Source organism: Tamandua tetradactyla, chromosome 1 (genome assembly GCF_023851605.1).
Source record: "Tamandua tetradactyla isolate mTamTet1 chromosome 1, mTamTet1.pri, whole genome shotgun sequence".
In the NCBI taxonomy this organism is placed as follows: Eukaryota; Metazoa; Chordata; class Mammalia; order Pilosa; family Myrmecophagidae; genus Tamandua; species Tamandua tetradactyla.
In genome coordinates this window covers 202,928,522-202,950,820 of record NC_135327.1, presented here as the reverse complement: position 1 = coordinate 202,950,820, position 22,299 = coordinate 202,928,522, and the positions used below count along the sequence as shown (strand labels likewise).

The window sequence follows — 22,299 nt, the reverse complement described above, 5'->3', positions numbered from 1 at the left end:
CTAACTCCCTAATGTGGAGCAAGAAGCCCTTCAAAATAAGATTTGAAGTTCATCCCCTGCCATTACCACGTTTTATACTAAACCCCAGTCACAGCAAGCCACTAATCCTCAGGCAACCATGGATGGAGGTTAACTGTGCCTTTGCATATACTCTTACTTCTTAAAGTGCTCTTTTCAGCTCTTCTTAGAAGAGCCAATACAAATGTTGTTTTCTTTAGAAGGACTTCCCCTGTTGCTCTCAAACCTATCCTGGGCATAGCTAGCTACTCTCATCATTCCTTTGCACTTTTACTGCAGTGCACTTCCTATTGAACTTAAATTATGTTTTTGAAGTCTTCAAGCAGTGTCTTATCCACACTCCTTATCCCAGGGCTTAAGTCAATGGATGGCACAAAGTAGGTAACAGTAAAAGTTGAATAAATACTCAGTGTTATTTGCATCCTCTTTAAAAGAGGCTGTAAGATGATATAATTCAAACACCACAGCATCAAAACAAGCACATTTACACACATATAAAGTTGAATGCATTGAGATTAAAAAGGAAAATGCGAGTTTAATTCCAGCACAATTGAAAAAAGTTTTAAAGATTTTTGCAAATGCTGAATTCTGCCACATGAAATACTAGAAGTGCACTAGTAGCAATGCTTTTGTTATGAGATTTTTCATTATGATGCTATTTGTCTTACCAGGACTTGACATTAAAGAGTTATGTGTTGTTACCAGTGATAGGGATAACTAGAGGAAGAAAGAAGCAAAGAAAATTATTTCAGTTGCCTCATGGAGAATTAGGATATCAAGCAGAATATTTTATAATATAAATGAACAGGTTATTTTGTAATCCCTTCGTGTTCAGTGTAGTAAACAGAAACTACTCTGTTATTTAAGCAAGAAAGGTAGTTAGATGCTTACAAAAGTATTGGAAGGGCTGGAAAATCTGATTCTACCCAGAACCTTTACGAATGACTCAAAGATCAGGAGGGCTGAATTGGGAAGCTGCTGCCATCACCCATTCTCTAGTAAGCTGGAGAATGGCCACTAGACGAACTGCAGAAAAATTCCACCCCCATGACCTTGATGCAAAATAGACAAAAGTGGCAGGATGATGCTGTGCACTTTGAACTCATCTTCCAAATTTACATAGTAAGCACGTTTCTACATAACAGAATCTAATATCCAGAACCCTACCTGCAATGGAGTCTGGAAAGTGTCATTCTTAGTTTTCCTGCTTCTGCAGTACATGAAGGCACACTTGAAGGGGATAGATTGGACCTTAATCCCTCTTGCCTCAGAAATGGCCTCCGCTGTTCCCTATCTCAGAAGCTCTGCTGCTGTGCTGCTTTAGCTTATCTCTGCTTACATTTATCCAGTTGTGACAAACTGACTAATCCTTTGGGTCGAGGCTCCTGCTTACTATCTCCGTTCAGCATCTTTTTAAAAATTTCATATCCATTAGTTATCATTTATATATCAAATAATACAATAGTAATACCAAAAAACAGAATTTTCACAATTATGTACAGTAATCAACATAGTACACAATTCAAATATAGTCAAGTGTACAAGTTTAAATACGGCTTTATAAAGTACTAACAATGACTGTGCTAAAATAAGTCATAGTTTTAGAAATCAGCATTGGGAGGACACTACCACATTGGAGTCCTCATTCAGTAAGACGTCATCTGTCATGTTTGCAAAATAGATGCAAGTCAACGTTTCCAGCGAGTGTCCACCCATCAGCCCCCAAGCAGCTGAAATTGACCCTTCCTATCTCAGATATTTGAAAACAAATCTGTATATCTTCCACACATTTGGAACGTCTACTTCTGCCACTCCGCCATATACCCTTTCTTATATCCCACACACAGAGAGTGCAACTCATTATTAGACCCCAAGACTTCTGGACACCACTGTTGAATGGACTGAATTTTTTCTTACCTTCATTCTTTTTTGCAAGAGAACCTCAGAATATTTTAGTCCTTTTAATAAGCGTTCTGAATTGTGAATGCTTTTTAAAACTTTAGTTTGAAATAATTTTAAGTTCACAGAAAAAATAATAGATTCACCAATTGCTAACATTTTGCCTCACGTTTTATCTATCTTTTTCTCTATGGATAAATAAGCTTATCCAAACACTCACACACACACACACACACCTAACTATATATACATACACAGAGAGATCTTATTTTTTCGCTGAAACCATATGATTAAGCAGACTTCCTAAAAATGGAAAGATAAAGACCTTAGTATATCAGCAAAGCCCCCCCTTTTTTCAAAATAAATGCACTGGCACTATAAACAAAATAGAAAAATAAAATTTTAAAATATACTTTATTAAAGAGTTTGTTCCTTATGCCTCTGTTTTAGAGATGAAATCCCCCCAAAAGACAGCTTTTTCTGTGCATTAGCTTCTAATTTGCATTGCTTAAATTCATATAAAAACTAAGCATTAATTATATAAGGATCTTGTAATACTATTTTCAAATGTAGATACTACTGCAATAAATTTTAAAATTAAAACATGCATTTTAATAAAATATTATTTTTATGTATTTAATAAAAGCATTTTAGAATTCACAGTAACATTTGGTCAAGATGTATTTATTTACTAAAAGTGAAATTATGTGATTATTTTCTTAAAAAGAGGTATTCTGTTCTTAAAAAGGGGTTTATAACTTACAAAGTACAGGGATTTGTGGATAACTTCCTACATAATAAATGACAAACTTAGTCATAAATATATTCTATGGCAAAAAGGAAGATATTTTTATTGTGTTTTATTTTTAAAACACAAACAAAAAATGTGACTCACTTTATAGAAATTTATCTTCTGCAGAAAAATCAGCATGAACTTTCTGATACCTCAAACAAGGTTTATCACACATGTTTCATAACAAAGTCAGATGGTACTGCTGCAATGATACAGTTTCCTAATCTTAGCAGCCGCATCGATAGTCAGTTCTTATTAATTTCAGTTATATTAGTGGCAGTCAAAATCTGGCCTACAGATCTGCTGCCAATCTGTGAACTGTTTGGTCTGTGAGGAGATAAGGAACTTGCATGAGAATGTAAATCAACTATATCACACAGCATACTGTTTAGTTCAACTGACATTTATTTCCTTCATGGCAAAATCTTCTCAATGAAGGAAGGAGTGCGTTGATTTACATTCTGGCTCCTATTCTTTATCTGGCGGTGACTGGCACTCTGAAGTAGAACTAATGTCATTATAACTCAGTCACTACCCAGGAAAGAAACTTTTTAATTAAAAGGCCTCTTAATAAAGTGAAGGCTTTCACTTAATGTACTGGCTACAGTTTTCTTTCTTTATTGTTTAAATTCAGAACCTGACAGAAGACATAGTTTTAATAGTTTAATTTGGCCTTAGGTTGAATGAGGTTGTTTCTGAATGTAGGATTACTAAGTATGCAAAAGACCAGACAGCTCCTGTTTTTGCAGTTGAAGAATATATTTAGAATCTTAGAAATAACAATTTTTCAAGTTCCTTACATATTTCAAAAAATTAGTTTAGAGATAGCATGAAGGTACTTACAATTTCTAAAAATAAACTGCTACAGGATCATGCTGAGGCAACATGCATTAGTATATCAAAAGGGAGTTTTGAATAGCAGCAACATTACTAAAATAAGTGCACAGGTTTCCAAAGGAACCACTTGGTTATGAGTTTCTGATATATGATCTCTAAAATACTATTCTATATTTACAATTTAGTACCCTTTTTTCAACAGCTAAAGGTGATATTTAAATAAAAATTTCAGGATTTGAGATGGAGAAGCAAATTTTAAAGGGCTTGAAAATTGTCAAAATTTATTGTAAATGTGCAGTAGATGATAGGTATATAACGACATTACTACTTCCTAGAATCAACCAGTTTGTTGTACTTGGTGATTGTCTTCCTCACTAGATAACTGTTAATCTCTTGCAGGCATATTTATGTTTTAAGTTTAAACCTCTTAGAAGCTAGCACAGCAAACAGCACTTATGCTGGCTTGAATCTACGGTGGGCCCCAGAAAAGGCATGTCCTTTAATCCTAATTCAATATTGCAGGGTGAGAGCATTTTGATGATTCCCATGGAGATGTGAACCACCCAACTGTGGGTGGCAACTAGGGATTAGATGATTTCCATGGAAATGTGTCTCCACCCACTGAAGGTGGAGTTGCTTACTGGAATCCTTTTAAAAGAGGAAACATTTTGGAGAAAGCCCCTTTTGTAGAGCCATGAGAAAGCCAGCAGACACCACCATGTTCACCACGTGCCCTTCCAGCTGAGAGAGAAACGTTGAACATCATCAGCTTTCTTGAACCAAGGTATCTTTCCCTGGATGCCTTAGATTGGACATTTCTACAGACTTGCTTTAATTGGGACATTTTTGCGGCCTTAGAACTGTAAACTAGCAATTTATTAAATTCTCCTTTTTAAAAGCCAATCTGTTTCTAGTATATTGCATACTGGCAACTAGCAAACCAGAACGGCACCCATTAAATGTTCAATATTTACTCAGTGACTTCAAAGTTGTACAGTGACAGTACATTAACAGTTTATAATTGATGATTATAATTTATATAAAAATAGTAAAGAATATCCTTTACTGTATCAAAATTTTAGATATACGATTCTTAAAATCTATACACACTATATTATATATAAGATGATACGCACAAAAGCTTAAGTCAATTGCTGACTTTTCCAAAACTCAACTGCATTCCAAATATTTCAAATAATCAATTAAATATCAAGCATCACATTTAATGAGGGTTTTTGAGCTTTTAACCAATATTTAAAGACATGAAAACACATTAAATTATGATGATTGCACCCTCTAGTGGCCCATTTTATCTAGTAAAAATTAAGACAATCAGACACACATACACAACTCTCATTACTTTGAGAATTCTCAGTGTGTCTGCCCCTCCCTCTCTTTTCCTCCCTTTCTATTTCTTTCCATCATACCCCAACCCAAAAACATATACATAGTTGTTTGAAAATGGTTTCAAACACAAATACAATATAAACTTGGATTAAAAAATTATCTTAAACAATTTTAAATATAACAAAATAGGATATAGCTCTACTAAGCTACACATAGAAGGCAAAAAAAAAAGTGCCTATTGTCCTTAAACAAGGACATTTTAAAGTCAAATGACCATCACCTTTCACTCCCTTTCCCAGTCTACATTCTTAGGGAAGATTTTCCTTGTAAAGACTTTGTCGCAAGGTCAGCTCGTTCCTTCAGTATGTTGGCTTCCTCAGCACTTTTGTGGGCCTGTACATTCTTTAGTAAGAAGTGGCTAATAAAAAGCTTCAAGCCTTCCCGTAATATCCTCAGCTTTGGGTTGTCAGACACTCTGAAAAGGAATCACATGAATACGTATCAGTGACAAACTTATTTCTCCTATATCTAAATTCTAGGTATCTTGATTAGTGAGTTATAACCCAGTTTCTTTTTAAAATTAGAATTCTCAATTAAGGACGTCTTAATTTACTCTTTACTACAAGTTATTAGTTTGTTACTAGGTAAGCTTTATGATCCCAAATCTAATGTACAATATTAGCTTAAAATGAACTGAAAATTGAAAATGCAGAGTTATCAATCTACACATAAAATACAATCTTGCTTTCAAAAAATCAACATAAGAGAACATAATTTCTCTTCAACCCCTTTCCATATGTCTTATCCGAACTAGCTGGGAGCATACCTTGCAAAAATTAAACCAAGGTCTTCAACTTCTGTTTCCATTAACAGCATATATAATACTTTCCGTAAAAACTGGACTCTGGGTTTGTCCAATTCACTGAATTCAATTACCTAATTAGAATGCAGAGAAAAATAAAATTACACTGAGTTGAGCAACTTTTCCAATACATATAGTCAATTAGAGTAAAAAATTATTTTTTTCTCTCAGATTTCAGAGGCTATTACCAGTTTTAAAAAATGAACAGCTGTTGGCAAGGATATAGCGGTATGGAAACTCTTATATACTGCTCTGAGGGTAAATTGGTACAACCACTTTGGAGGTCAATTCGGCAATGTTAAGTAAAGTTTACGGGAGTATATCCTTTATGGATCAGGAATTTAATTTTTATAATTGAACATATATTACCTCTATCCCCTAGAGAAACTATCCCTGATTAAAACTATATGCATATATTCCTAGAAAACTATAAAAAAAACTGGAAACAATCTAAACAGTTATCAATAGGGTAAAATGAATATATATACAAATGGTAGTAGTTATATAGTGGAATATTATACAGTGGCTATAAAACCAAAGAATTACATGCATCAACGTGGATAAATCACAAACTTCAGCAGAATTGAAAAGATGAATTGCAGAGATACTAATATTATGGAGACAGTATAACAGTATTCCTATAAAGGTAAAAACCATGCAAAATAGTATCACGTACTGTCTGTACATACATATATGAGTTAAAAATACAAAACTATGCATAGGAATGAGAAAGAGTAGTTACCTCTGGGAAGGGAGAGGCTCAGGGAACACACAAGTAGCTTCAACTATATCTTTACCTATATTTCCTAAAAGTGAGTTTCAATGGCATCTTTAATGTTATACTCCTTAAACGTTCTAGGCACAAGACATTAAGCAGCTTTTGTTGCTGAGGGAACATCATGTCCTATTCCATATGAGCTCAATATGTGAGTGAATGAAAGGCAAGATTTAGTACAACAATGAGGTGATGTATTTTCCATGTTCCTAAAGTGTTTTCCTAATGTTTTAAATTATTCTAATTTTTAGAATATGTCAAGACTTAATTTTAATATCCTCATTTTTTTCAATGCAGTAGCTTAAACTCAACAGCACACATTAAAAGAATCACAAGGTAATTTTATATAAATGATCTGATAAATGGCATAAAAGGATATATAAATATATATATTTATATACAGATAAACACATATACACATATGCAGCTGTAGCTAGTCTGTTCTGTTTATCAGGAAGGAGAAGGTACAGAAGTACAGAAAGGGTTCAGAATATCAATTTATCTGAGTAATCTCTGCCTTTCATTTATCTCTGACTCTCAGGTTCTGTAAAAGTTTAAGTTTTGAGGGGATACTCAGGTCCCAGTGGTCACACCATCCAAGCCTTGTTGGCTGACCTTAAATTCAATCTATCATGTCTAGGTTTCACTGTCTATTCTAAACATCAGTATACCTGTATTTCACTGGCTCTGAGGTAATATGGAATTACTACAATACGACTGGTGGGAGAGAGAGCTACAGCTTTAATATAATATACTAAAGTGACAAAAAAATGAAGACTTGGTATCATACCTCTAAAAAGTGACCAACTTCTACTTTACTTCACCTTTCTCCTAATTTAATAGTGACCAATTCATGATTTTATAATTAGGACTGCACATTAACCTCAAACCCCAAAATAAAAATATTCACACAGATTAGCAAAAAAGCTGCGTTAATTGTTGCCTTAACTTACTAGGTATATTGTATATTAAGTTGACTATTCTCTATGATAAAAAACATTTCAGGGAAATTAAAATCTAAGGTAACGCATTTTATTCTTTAAAAACAACAACAAATATAACCTAGCTTTGAAACAAATATAAGTAATTACACTATCACCTAAATTGCTTTCAACAATTTCATACATTATACAAACCTTTAAAATGGAAAGTGGAAGTGACTTTGTCTTCAACAAGTGGGCGACCAGATGAACCAAATTAGAGAAGTTAGTGCCTGGTAAATTTTCTAAATCCCGAAATTTATCCCATATGCTGAATTGGAAAGTCATCTAACATAATAGTTAAAAAGAAGAAAAAAATTAAAATATAACAATTTGTTAGAATAAATTATAAAATAATCAGAAAATTCACTTTTTTAATCTTCTAAAAATGAAGACTTTCAGTCAACTAACACTGGAGAACTACACTTTCTTTTCTTATAAATAGTAGCTTGAAATATCTTCACAGTAATTTCTTTCTGTTGCAGTTTCCCTCAAATCAGCAGATAGTAACATAATGCTTTAAAGAAAGATTGGAGATAAGTTATACAATGAAAGAATGGTGCAATATGACTAGAAGAGGAACTCAAGTTAACCTAGCTTTGAAACTTCATTTGTACTAAGGGAAAAATTGATAACAGGCATTTTGGATGCATATACAGCCACATCACTTTCCTCTGACGGCACCCTATCTGCTATCTATGTCTGCAGAAGAAGTGGGCCTGCGGGCTAGTGTGGGCCATGTGATTCTACCCCACTGACCACAACTTTCTGGACTCCTAATTCCAGGGAACAAATTTTTAAGTGAGTTTGAGCCAGGCCAGAGGCTTAGACAAAACAGTAGAGCACATATAATTGGTGGCCTCTAATGAAGTAATTTACCTGAAATCTCCTTTCATAGTCACAAAACTTGCTAGCCAAAAAGGCATAAAAAGGATTATATATTTTCTCTTGAAGGCAACAATCTGTGAGAACATGAACTATTTCTCTTTCCTGCTGATCCTTAAGTCCAAGCCTATAAAACAGAAATAGTAATATCTAAAATATCATTCAACTTTCTAAGAGTTAACAGCTTTAAAAAGCATAAATCTTTCAAAGGAAAAATTCTGTTTGGGATAGCCTGTTTAAAAGCAAACTGTGTACACTAGGTATATACCCAAAATAAATGAAAACAGGGACTCAGATTTTTGCACACCAATGTTCAAAGCGGCATTTCTCACAATTGCCAAAAGATGGAAGCAACCCAAGTGTTTATCAGCTGATGAATGGATAAACAAAATGTGGTATACACATATGATGCATTATTATTCAGCTGTAAAAGGAATCAAGTTCTAAAGGAATGTCAATAATGCAAGGTGTTGAAAATAGATGGTAATTAATATTTTAAAACTAACTTATATGTGAGACTAAAGCAAAAAATATTTATTTGGTATAAAATTTATATTTCGACTAGTACATTTCCTAATATAATTTAAGTGGACAGCTTAACTGAACATCATAAGTACATGGAACCTTGAGTAGGGCATGAGATTTTGTAGGTTTGCCCTGAGTGATGCCTCAATAAATCTCAGAAGGATTTGAACAGTGAATAAAAAAGTTATTTGCAAAGTCCTCTGGGGGGAATAGTGAGAAGGGGGAAAATTCAACTTCCCCAAGTGGAGAATTCTTGATATTCGCACAAGCAGTGGGGACAACCAAAGCAACAGGCTGAGCCCCCAATATTGGGGTTTATTCATATGAAACTTAACCCTGCAAAGGATAGGCTAAGCCTACTTAAAATTAGGCCTAAGAGTTACCCCCAAGAGAACCTCTTTTGTTGCTCAGATGTGGCCTCTCTCTCCCAGCCAACACAACAAGCAAACTCAATGCCCTCCCCCTCTCTACGTGGGACATGACTCCCACGGGTGTGGATCTTCCTGGCAACATGGAAAAGAAATTCTAGAATGAGCTGGGACTCAGCATTAAGGGATTAAGGAAACCTCTTGACCAAAAGAGGGAAGACAGAAATGAGACAAAATAAAGTGTCAATGGCTGAGAGATTCCAAACAGAGTCGAGAGGCTTTCTTGGAGGTTATTCTTACACATTAAATAGAGATCACCTTTTTAGTTAAGGCGTAACAGAGAGGCTAGCGGGAACTGCCTGAAAACGTCGAGCTGTGTTCCAGTAGTCATGCTTATTGAAAATGACTGTATAAGTTACAGCTTTTGCAGTGTGACTGTGTGATTGTGAAAACCTTGTGTCTGATGCTTCTTTTATCTACCTTATGGACAGATGAATAAAACACATGGATCAAAAATAAACAATAGGGGAAACAAATGTTAAAATAAATTTAGTAGATTGAAATGCTAGTGATCAATGAAAGGGATGGGTAAGGGGTACAGTATGTATGAATTTTTTTGTTTTCTTTTTATTTCTTTTTCTGCATTGATGCAAATGTTCGAAGAAATGATCATGATGATGAAGTTACAACTATGTGATGAAAAAAACAGAATGTTCATATTGTATGTTGATTGGTTTTTAATAAAATTAATAAAAATTAAGTGAAAATTAAAAAAAAAAAGAATCAAGTTCTGCTATGCATGAAAACATGGATGAACCTTGACATTATGCTGAGTGACATATGCCAGGCACAAAAGAACATTATATGATTTCACTGATAATGAAATAAAAAATAAACAAACTCACAGAGTCAGAAACTAGAATACAGGTTACTAGGAACTGGAGTAGGGGTTTAAGGAATGGGGAGTTAATACTTAATCGGTACAGACTATAATTGGTACAAACCAATTTGGTAATGGATGGTGGTGATGGTAGCACAACATTGTGAATGCAATTAACACCATTGAATTATATATTTGAATGTTATTAAAAGGCAACATTTTAGGTTGTACATATATAACTAGAATTAAAAATATTTTAAAAAACAAACTGACCAGGTGCATGGGTAGTTTAGTGGTTAGAATGCTTGCCTTTCATGGGGGAGACCTGGGTTCAATTCCTGGACCATGCACCCCAAAAAAAACACAACAAACTAACCATTGCTCTGTACAATACAGTGAACCCTAGTGTAAAACATGGATTACAGATAATAGTACAATTATAATATTCTTTCGTCAACTGTAACAAAGGTACTACACTAATGTGAAGTGCTAATGGGTGGTGGTACTGTACGGGGGGACTCTGTATTTTCTGTAAACCTACAACTCTCTTAAAAAAAAAAAGCAAACTAGTAAGGAGACATGAACTCTAGACCCAGTCCTGCCCCTAACTTTGCTGAGCCTTAGTTTTTCCAATAATGTGATAAAATGGAGGGGCTGGAACTACAAAATGCCTTAGTTTTTCCAATAATGTGATAAAATGGAGGGGCTGGAACTACAAAACTCTCAAGTTCTATTCCAGTTATGAAAGTCTATAATTAGTGTCAGAAACAAAAAGACAAATATGCCTCACTCACGTGGATTAACTATAATACACAAACTCAGAAAACTGAAGTTGAGAGCATGGGTTATCAGGTTGGGGCCTATTATAAAGGTTCCTAGATTGTAAATTTCTACAGCAGTCATATATATTTAGGAGTTGTAACTAATATTTCTAAATTCTGAGATACTGAGCTATTTGTATATAACCTGGTGGTTCTCTGAAACTTTGGGTATTTATGTGACAACTGAGAGTCAGAGGTAGAGCACTGAAGCTAAGAAAGTCAGCATTACCCCATATAGCAACTGTTAAAAAAGGTGAAAAAGCGATCAGACTTTGTCTAGAGATATGAATGCAGCCGATCTGGATAGGACTACAGTAAATCAGAATACTGGGTAAAGGATGATATGGCCCATATTTTCAAATTTCAACCTCTGTGCAGGATCAAAGGGAGAGATGTTTATTTGATGCAAAATTTTTATTTTGGGTAGCACAAAATCTAATTTAACTTGTATGGCCAGTTTAGCTGAACACCATAATTACATGGAATCTTGAATAGGGCAGGAGATCTTGTTGGTATGTACAGGTTAATGTAATGCCTCGATAAATCGCAAGTAATTTGGGCAGAGAATAAAAAAAGTACTTGCAAAGTCCCCTTGGGAGCCTGGGGTAAAAGGAGGAAATAATAAACTTCCTCATCTGGGGAATTCCTGATATTCTCACAAGCAGTGGGGGATAAACAATTCAATAGGTTGAGCCCTCAATCTCAGGGCTCGCCAAGATTGTAGTTGTGTAGTTGCCATTACAATCAAAATATATTACCATCACTCCCCCAAATTCCCTGTTACCCTTTGTAGTAAACCCTTCCCTCCAAGGCAACCACTCATCTGTTTCTGTCCCTATTGTTTTGTCTTTGCAACAACATCACATAATTAGAATCATAAAACATGTAACTGCTTGATACTGGCTTTTTGGTATAATACACTTCAGTTTCATCCATGTTGTTGCAGGTATCAGTAGTTTGTTCCTTTTTAATGCTGAGTGGTATTCCAATGTATGGATATACCACAGTCAGTTTACTCAGTGAGGTACATTTGGGTTGTGTGAACTTTTTAATTATTATAAATAACTGAATGGCTTTTGAAGAAAACAGATCCGAATATAGGTGAAGCCGCTGCTTCTATACAAAAGCAGAAATTTTGGTATCTTAGGAGGAAAACAGCCATTGTCAAAATTACAAAAAAACCCCATACATTTCTTGAGTTATGGCTATGTAGGCAACTAAAATAACATTTCTTTTTGGCTGCATTTATATCAATACATATTGGTTAAAAGTTCTGATTAGCAGTCATGCAGTTTTGATGAATATAAATGGGAAAAATTACATTGCTTAATGAACAGTTTGGTAGACTAAATTTTTTAAAACATGAAGTCGACTGGGGGAAAAAAATAATAAAAGAGGTCCTTTACAGTATAAAGAATGAGCTGACTCCCAGGCCTAGAGAATATGAAGCCACCTTTTAGAAGCAAATTATATTTAGGATACACAAAAATATACTAAACAAAACAACTAGGTTATAGAAAGGTAAAGTTAGTTTAGGGTTTTCTACTTCAAAGTATAAGGTACTTCAGTTTAGAAAATAAAACCCCAATTACTAGAATCCTAAAATTAACCACGTTTTTAATTTTCTGTATTTCATTTACATTTGAAGTAAATAAAGGAAAGTGAATTATTAGAAGGATTAAGATTCCATGGATTCAAACAGGGCACACAAGGAGAGTAAATGGCAAAGAAAGCCCACAGTTACTCTTAAGCAGCACCTGACATCTAGTTGAATCATCTAAAACTCAAAAAGCAAATAAACTTATTTCTTTTACAATGTAATTAAATACTAGGCAAAAATGTTCAAACATGCTTACTTTAGAAGCTTTTCAAATGCATCCAAAAAATCTTCACTAGTCATTATTGTACAAAATATGTTTCTCCTGATATCGGTGTTCATTCTCTGCTTTCGGGCAAGTTCCAATATCTTTGAACTAACCTGAAATGAATAGATACAAATGTTTCAAAGAAATTTCTTTGTGGCTTGAGAAACACTACACCATACTTTGGTTTAGTGTAGTTTTAAGGTGAAGAGTCTAAAAAATAATTTAGTTTTTTTTTTTTGGATAATTTTTCAGAAAATTTTTTTCCAAAAATGTTTTTTTGGAAAATTTTTGGATAATTTTGTTGCTTGACTTAATTAGTATAATAAATCAAATGCTAAATCTTTATTCTTGGGGAACCCCCAAGAATAGAGGATCCTAAAAAGGCATGACGACTAAATATAATGTGGTGTTCTGGATAGGATCCTGGAATAGAAAAAGGGCATTAGGTAAAAACTAAGGAAATCTGAATAAAAATTATTATTAATAATAATAATTAATAAAATATTAATAATACAAATAAGTGCAAAGAACTTAATCTGAATTTCAAGGCTAATGGAACTAATCTGGAAAACAGTATGTATCTAATATCTAAAGTCTTGAGGACTAGTATCTGCAAAATGAATATTCTGATTATCATCTGCTCCCTTCCATTCACCTTTTACATCTTTTGTGTAATGTGTTTTAGGACTTAAAAAAAATCTTTTTGAAAGAAACAACAGAAATTGAACTGAATTATATCATAGGTTAACAGCAATTTCTATAAGATCTTCAAAAAAATCTGTGTAGATTTGATTACTCAATCAGTAATGAAGTACCTACTGTAGGTAATGCAATATATTAGATATTATGAGGGGCACAGAGATGTGTCAGACACTCATGGAACTCAGTTTAATAGCAGTAAGGACAGGAATCACCGTACAGTTCCCACAAGCTGCTTCTGCTGGATCTTATCATTACTGCTGTCAATCATTGGGGCTCCGCTCCACGATGACCCTATAATCCACCAGCGACCAGTCTGTTCAGCATTCAAGACACTATCCCAGGAGACTCGAAGATGAGTTTCAGTACCTGAGCCAATGTTGCACACCTGGTTAAAAGAAAAAGCCTCTAGTGAAAATGTTTTAATTGGTTCAGGTTCATGTTTTTGTACTACCATCATGTTTAAGCTTTTCTCTTTTTTAAAAAATAGCATTTTTGTTGCATGAACATTTGTGACAACAAATCCCTGACAATCACGACAGTTAAACCTGTTTGGAATGACAAAAGTAGAATTAATTATTCTATTTGAGAGTGTATGATAACACATGCTGTTCTATCACCCCAAGACAACATTTTCTTCAGAAAGTTGTCATGAGAGAAAGTGTGATCTGAACTCCTTCAGATTTAGGAGAGATCTGTGGAGCTGGCAGGTGAAAAAGGTGAAGTATGTATATTGCCAAAGTCAATGACTATTTTGATTTAAGACTCAGGTTGAAAGACTAACCAGCTTGGTGAGATCAGTGTGACTCAACCCTGGCTGTACACTAGAAAACACCCGAGGAGCTTAAAATAAATGACATTCCGAGTCTACTCTCCCCACCAAAGAGTATGATTGAATTGGTCCCGGGAGGGCCCCTGGCAGGGCATTTTTTTTTCAAGCTCTGAGGGGATTCTATTCTGCAGACGGAGTTTATAAAGTACCACTGGGTTGACTGTATAAGGTGCTTAACTAACATAAACTCTTTGTAACAGGAATGACACCACCATAAAAAGAGAACTGAGACTGCACAGGAGAGTTCACGGTAGAAAACATTAAAAATTTCAATTTGATAACTTTAAAACTCTTACTAGACTTAACAACTGACTTACCTTCGTTTTTTTTTCACATGGGCAGGCACCGGGAATATGAACCTAGAACCTCCGGCTTGGCAGGCGAGAACTCTGCCTGTTGAGCCACCATGGCCCGACCTTTGCAACCTTTTTTTTTTTTGCATGGGTAGGAACTGAGACTTGAACCCGGGTCTCTGGCATAGAAAGCGAGAATTCTGCCACTGAGCCACCATTGTGCTGGCCCCAACTTTCTTTTCTTCTGTCTAATTTCATGCTTTTGATTATGGGTTCATGTTAACACGGAAACTCAAAACAAACTAGAATTAAGTTATTTTACCAACGTTCTTTGTAGTTTTCTCAGTTTCTCTATGGGCTCAGGATCATAGCCTGGAATTTTGCGCATATCATTATTCTTTAGTGCCAACATAGTGTCTAGCATAAACCGAACCTTACAAAAAAAAAAAAGAAAAAAAAAGAATTATTTCAGATATTCTAAACAATTGAATACTTAAATTGGCAAGAAATATATTATACTTTATATACATGATCATCGTTGCTCATAATAAAAAGTTAGAGATGGTCTTTAAAGACGGACTGTATTGGCTTTAACACCTTGTTCAGGCTTATAAAATATTTTCAAGTATAAATTTGTCACCACCAACCCCAACTGGGACCTTAAACACCAGCCAGAAATCTGCCTTTGTCTTTCTCATTCTCCACATACCTCTGACCTTTCTAGGGCTTCCCTGCCTCGCCTTATTATCTAGTCATTAAATCTGAAAATTTTTTTGTACCTGCCCCTTTCAAACCTTCCATCTGTGATCTGTGTTCTGGATCCCATTCACTCTTATTGTCTCGGGGATCCCATAACTGTTAAGTTACCCTTTCTTCTCCCTTATATTTTCAACCTCTCCCCCACTAATGGGCCTCTATATATTTTGGCTTGTAAAACATTTTTTTTAATAACTTTTTTTATTGTTATTTCATTGTATAACACATATACAAGAAAGCAATAAATTTCAAGGCACACCACAACAATTAGTTACGGAACAGATTTCAGAGTTTAGTATGGGTTACAGTTCTACAATTTTAGGTTTTCCTTCTAGCTGCTCCAAGACACTGGAGACTAAAGGAAATATCAACATAATGATTCAGCAGTCATAATCATTTGTTAAATTCTATCTTCTCTATTATAATTCTTCCTTCTCCTTTAGTCTTTCTCCAATGTTTAGGGGTATCTGAGCTATATCCATTCTAACTTTTTCATGTTGGAAAGGGCTATTGATAATATGGGATAGTGGAAGGAGTTATCTGATCTAGGAACCCATCTGGAGGTTATAAGTTTCTGGAAAGTAATCATACTGCAAGAAATTTTTGTAGACTCTCAGATGGAGACCTAGGTGTTCTTCAGGGTTGACAGGCATGTTTTTGGTTGGGGCTGGGCAAACCATGGTAAACAGCAGTATCTTGCTGAAGCTTTGTGCTAGAGTAGCCTCCAGAAGAGCCTCTCAACTCTATTTGAACTATCTTAGCCACTGAACCTTATTTTGTTATAATTCTTTCCCCCTTTTGGTCAGGAAGTTGTTGTTGACCCCATGGTGCCAGGGTCAGTTTCACCCTGGGATTCATGTCCCATGTTGTCAGGGAGATTTTTACCCCTCGATGTCATGTCCCATGTAGGGTAGAAGATAATGATTTTACTTGTAGAGTTGGGCTTAGAGGGAGAGAAGTCATATCTGAGCAACAAAGGAGGTCCTCTGGAAGTAACTCTTAGGTATAACTATAGGTAGGCTTAGCTTCTCCGCTACTTAGATAAGCTTTACAACAGCAAGACTCAAGATCAAGGGCATGGTCTATGGACTTGGGAATCCCTAATGTTTGAGACAGTATCAAGTTTTCCCCTACTGGTAAAGTTTAATAGTTCCTATTTTTTCTTCTGTCCATCAAGGGACTTTGCCTATATATGTATATATAGGCAAATATATATATTTGGCATGGGCAGGCTCCGGGAATTGAACCTGGCCAATACTTTTTAATTATCTGCTCAACATACTCTGGGATACTACTGGGCTGTTTTATCTTTTTAACTTTGAAATAACGCCAGAGTTTCAGTTCTGTGGCTTTCAGTATATACAACGTTGTACAACCATGACCACACTCAATTTTAGAACATTTTCATCACCCCCTAAAAAATAACTCTGTACCCATTAACAGCCACTCTTCATTTACTCCCAATCCCTCCAGCTTCAGGCAACCATAAATCTACTTTTTGCTCTATAGACCTTTCAATTTTTTAAATCATTGCAAGTATAACTTGTTGCTTCCACTTTAAAACAAGCCCCTTGCACTCTATCATCCCTTTTCTACACCCCTGTAACTCTCTCCTTCTCTTCAAAGACAAACTTCTCTAATAACATTTAAATAGGCTGAGCCTTCGATCTTGGGGTTCACCTCTATGAAACGTATCCCTGCAAAGGATGGGCTAAGCCTACTTAAAATTAGGCCTAAGAGTCAACTCTAGAGACTTTTTTTGTTTCTCAGATATGGCCTTTCTCTCTCTAAGCCGACACAGCAAATGAACTCACTGCCCTCCCCCTCTACATGGGACATGTCTTTTAGGGGTGTAAAGTTCACTGGCAATGTGGGGCAGAAATCCTGGGATGAACTGGGACTTGGCATCAAGAGAATGAGAAAACCTTCATGACCAAAAGGGGGAAGAAAGAAAAGAGACAAAATAAAGTGTTGTTGACTGAGAGATTTCAAACAGAGTCAAGAGGTTATCCGTATATACTATACAGATACCCCTTTTTTAGTTTATGGTATATTGGAGTGGCTAGAGGGAAGTGCCTGAAACTGTAGAGCTGTGTTCCAGCAGCTTTATTTCTTGAAGATGACTGTGCAATGGTATAGCTTTTACAATGTGACTATGTGATTGTGAAAACCTTGTGTCTGGTTCTCCTTTTATCTAGGGTATGGACAGATGTGTAAAAAATACGGACAAAAAATAAATAATAGAGGAACAAAGGTTTAATAAATTGGATAGATGGAAATACTAGTGGCCAATGAGAGGGACCGGTAAGTGGCATGGGATGTATGAGTTTTTTCTTTTGCTGGAGAGATGCAAATGTTCAGAAAAATTATCATGGTGATGAATACACAACTATGTGATGATACTGTGAGCCATCGATTGTACACCATGTGTAGAATATTTGTATGTCAAGAATATTTCTATGTTTGTTAAGACTTGACAACTAAAATATTAAAAATATATATATATATAACTGTCAGTAATGACCTCTATTAAAATTCAATCTAAAATAAAAATTCTCGTCCCTATTTTGCTTGACCTCTTAGCATTCAACACACAGGATAAGTTGTTCCTTGAGAAATTCTTGGCCCCAGGCTTCTGTGACTTCCCTCAACTTCTTCCTTCTGACTTTTCATTCTCATTTGCCAGTTCTTTCTCCTAAATGCAGTTAAATGTTGAAGCTCCTTAATCTTAAGGTTCTCTTCACTTCTCACTGTAGATAGGTAATTTTATCTACTCCCATGGCCACAAGGCCATTTATTTGATGACCCTGAAGTCTTTCTTAGCTCACACCTCTCTTCTGATCTTTCTTTATATCTAACCCAGGTACTTTAATATCAGTATTTCAAATACTCAACTGTCTTCCTCTTTTAATCTGCGTCTCTTTCAGCATTTCCTATCTGCATGGACAGTACCACTATTTACCTGAATGCTCAAGTTAGTAACTCAGAACCGGCCCTAGACTTCTCCTTTCCTTCACTCCTCCCCCCACATCTAACCTATACCCAGGCTTGTAATTCTAACTCCTAAATCCGTATTCACTGTTATTATGCTAATCAAGTCACCAATACCTCTCACTTGAACTTGCAATACCTTCTCTTTACCCTGACCACTGCCAATTTATTTTCTATATTGTAACCAACGTGACCATTCAGTTAAAACATAAACATGTCATCTGCTTAAGGTCTTTCAGATGCTTTTAGGATAAAACCCCAATTCCTTGCAGTGGTTTACAAGGCTTCCTAGGATCTGGACTCTGATTATTTCTTTAGCCTTATGTGCTGGTTTAAAACTGTTGTGTACTCCAGAAAAGCATGTTCTTTAATCTTCATTCAACACTGTTGGGTAGGATCTCTTTGATTAAGTCATTTCCACAGAGATGTATCTCCATCTATTTAAGGTGTGGTCCCTTTTAGAGGGAACCATTTTGGGAAAAAGCTTCAAACTTTCTTCAAAATGGCCCCAGGGAAGCTGTATGAAATGAAAGTCAAAGACCCCAGCACATGCCAGCCACATGCCTTCCCAACTGACAGGGGTGTCCTGGGCCCATCAGCTTTTCTTGAGCCTAAGGTATCTTCCCTGAATATCTTAGTTTGGACATTTTTATAGCCTGAGAACTGTAAACTTGCTACTTAATATGTTAATTTTTAAAAAGCCATTCCATTTCTTGTATATTGTATTCCAGCAGCTTTAGCAAACCATTGTACCTTATTTCCTTCCAGTCTCCCCAGACTAATCTTTTTCTCGGTTCCTAAAACAAGACATATGCTTCTTTATCTTAAGGATTTTTCATGTGCTGTTCCATGCCCCTCCATCATCGTAACAAAATGAGGTAGAAATTATGGTCAGCTTCAGTTTTGTAAATGAGGAAACCGAGGCTTGCTTGGCAGACTTAGGTTATTCTGCTTTATATAGCAGAGCCAGAAGAATTCCAATCCATGCTGACACTAGCGCCCCTAGTCCTATGGTCTTTCTCAGTAAACATTTTTGGAATGGGTGAATATTAAATAACTCAACTCTTGAATTCATAAAACATTTATCTGGGTTGTTAGTAAAGAAACAAAGTTCTTTCACATATCAAAGATAAGCCATAAAACTAGATGAGGCAGAGGATAAGAAAAACCATTGGCAAATTAAATGTAATATTTATCTCAAATACTTATTTTTAATTTCTGGTCAGTCTGTGAGTTTTTAGACACTTATGAAGCAGGTCAAATGATATACTCATACCCTTGTCTGGTCCTGAAACCTGTTGCCCACTTCAGCAGCTTTAGTTTGAGCTTCAGTGATCAGTTCCTTAAGTGATAACGCATCATCTTTTCTCAATGAAAAGCCCACGTTTTTTAGCATCAACAGGATCAACTCAATGTCTTTTTCTGTGAAGGTTCCAATTAGTTTTTTCAAAATGTCAAAGATAAGAAGAGACTGCACCACGTGGAAGTTATATAAATGGGCAATAATGGTAAACAGGTTATCACATTCTTTCCCTTCACTTCTGCTTTTATATACGTCATCAAACTTCCTCACTACAGCTTCCAAAAAGTAAGCACCGACCTGAACAAAGAAAACAGAAAAATTATAATTTTAAAGTCATGAAAAAAACAAATTTTTAAATGTTTAAATTATTCTTAGGACCCTTTATCCTCCACAGTAGGTATTTAATGCTTTAAATATGAGAACACTGAATAGTAGATGACAACATAAGGCAACTTACCATAGTATTCAAACATTTAACTTTAACATACCCTCTTTTCTTTAAAATCAACCAGGTGTATTTTTTGGCCAGCAATCATAGTGGTTCCTTGGAAAAGTAAAATTTCTAAAAATTTTGTAACAATATGTCCATATATCTGAAATATACTACTAACCAACACAATTCATTTCTCAAAAGACTTTTTCAAGATTTTTATTCTTAGTTTATTTCTTACAAGCAAGCAATACAACTGCTATTTAAAGTAAAACCAAACCAAACCAAACCGAACACACTATCAAGTAATAACGAAAGCTATTAAACTGGCACTTCAGAATTAATGTAAGGGCCACGGTGACTCAGCAGGCAGAGTTCTCACCTGCCATGCTGGAAACCCAGGTTCGGTTCCCGGTGCTTGCCCATGTTAAAAAAAAAAAAAGAATTAATGTAAGGAATTCAAATCCAATAGATGAGCTGGCCTCTATTTTCAAATGGTTAAGATTCTTGATATAAAGACAAAATGTAAATACATTCATTCAATTCAGCCAATGAGGGACATATGTGCTGCTTTTTAGGAAGACCAGACAAAAGATAAATCAATTACACTTGAGGGTAAAGCACATGACTAAGAACTACAGGTTGCTTGGTTAAGCTATAGGAAGTCACTAAAACTTTATCTTTTTCTCATTCTGGTAAATTACTATTCAAAATTCCATAAAGTGTGTACTTTGGAATGAGAAAGACCTGGATTGGAATCCTGGTTTACCCATTTGGTCTTGCCTAAGTTAATGAACCTCATTCAAACTTTTTACTCTCTGTAAAACTGGGATAACGAAACTTGAAGGTAGAAATGGTGGCTATCATCTTATTACCATTACATCATGTTGTCTTTTCAAATCTCAGCTCAAGTAGTGGGACTGGAAGGAAGAAAAGAATGGAAGCACAGATACACTGGTGTTGTGGAGTAACACCAACAGTCTAGACAGGAAATGATTACCTGAAGTATGGTAGTTTTGCTGGATCTGGAAAGAAAGGAATGGATATGAGAGTGATTTAGTGACAAAATTGGTAGGGGATGGTGATTCACTGAATGTGAAACTTTATGTCTACTATTTCCAGGTGTTTATTCTGGGTAACAGGGTACATGACAGTGCTTCTAACTGGAACAGGAAATGGAGGAAGTGCATGTTAGCAGGCGGCGGATAGTCAGCTTAAGACTTAGTAATCATGACATGTGGACATCCAGGGAGGACTGGTCACAGATGAGTAAGCTGTAGTTAAAGTCATGGGTGAAGAGGAGATCAACCAGGAAAGCAAGAGTATAATAGGAAAATATATACATATTACTATTGGATTGTAAAAAATAAATGCTAGAAGTCAGAGAAAAGTAATAAATTGGCAGGAGAGAATAATGATTGCATGAAGGTTATCTGATAGACTGGCTACATTTTTTGTTTTTTAAAGACTAAGACAATCAAATAAATGTGACTTGTAAATTCCCAATTGAAGTATTTTCACTAAAGATGAAACTGAAGAACACACTCTCCTACTATGTTCAAGTAAAAAAAAAAATGCAGACATCAAGAAAAATTCAGGCATAAAATACACTCAGGTATGTTTTCAATCATATGAACAGAATTATAAAAAATTTATGAGTTAAAAATTCCATTTAATGTCTTTAAAATAAAGTATAATACATTTAAAAATATGAAAAAGATTTGTGTTGCTGTATATCTAAAAGTTATTTAAGCATATGCATTAATTCTGATATGGAAATGTTAACAAAAATCCACATATATCTGACTTCTGATTTTTAAATGACGTATAGATGCAATGCAGCATCTGATACCATGGTCTTTAACAATTTTTTCTCCCATGAGTTTCTGTGAGGATGTTTTTCTCATTATAAAATTGAAAGAAGTTTAATGGGAACCAGCATCCTGAGAGGTTCATAATACTTTGGCAGAAGTTTTAGTGGATGTCATTAGCTAAAGTACTATAATGACTTCCCCTTGGACAAGTAATTTCAGTTGTCCTTCATGCTATTAGCAAAGGTATAAATGAGAAGTAGGACCAATAAACCCATGTTTTCAAACCAAGTAAATTCTTGATATGCTATGAGTGATCAGGGTCTATG

The 22,299-nt window shown here is 35.2% G+C and overlaps 1 protein-coding gene across 2 annotated transcripts in view; it reads right to left on the bottom strand.

Annotated features, from left to right (window-relative positions):
- Positions 1–553: 553 nt before the first annotated feature.
- NOM1 (nucleolar protein with MIF4G domain 1) overlaps positions 554–22,299 on the bottom strand; it is a 42,146-nt gene continuing 20,400 nt past the window's right edge. The window contains exons 4-11 of one of the 2 annotated variants that reach the window (XM_077151348.1): positions 19,703–20,026; positions 15,002–15,112; positions 13,775–13,942; positions 12,847–12,968; positions 8,391–8,523; positions 7,668–7,799; positions 5,721–5,830; positions 554–5,369 (exon numbers count right to left, since the gene is read on the bottom strand). In XM_077151348.1, coding sequence (XP_077007463.1) covers positions 5,195–5,369; positions 5,721–5,830; positions 7,668–7,799; positions 8,391–8,523; positions 12,847–12,968; positions 13,775–13,942; positions 15,002–15,112; positions 19,703–20,026 — 1,275 coding nt within the window. In that variant the 3' untranslated portion in view covers positions 554–5,194. The remainder of the gene's footprint in view (positions 5,370–5,720; positions 5,831–7,667; positions 7,800–8,390; positions 8,524–12,846; positions 12,969–13,774; positions 13,943–15,001; positions 15,113–19,702; positions 20,027–22,299) is intronic. The other variant, XM_077151360.1, reaches the window with a different exon arrangement.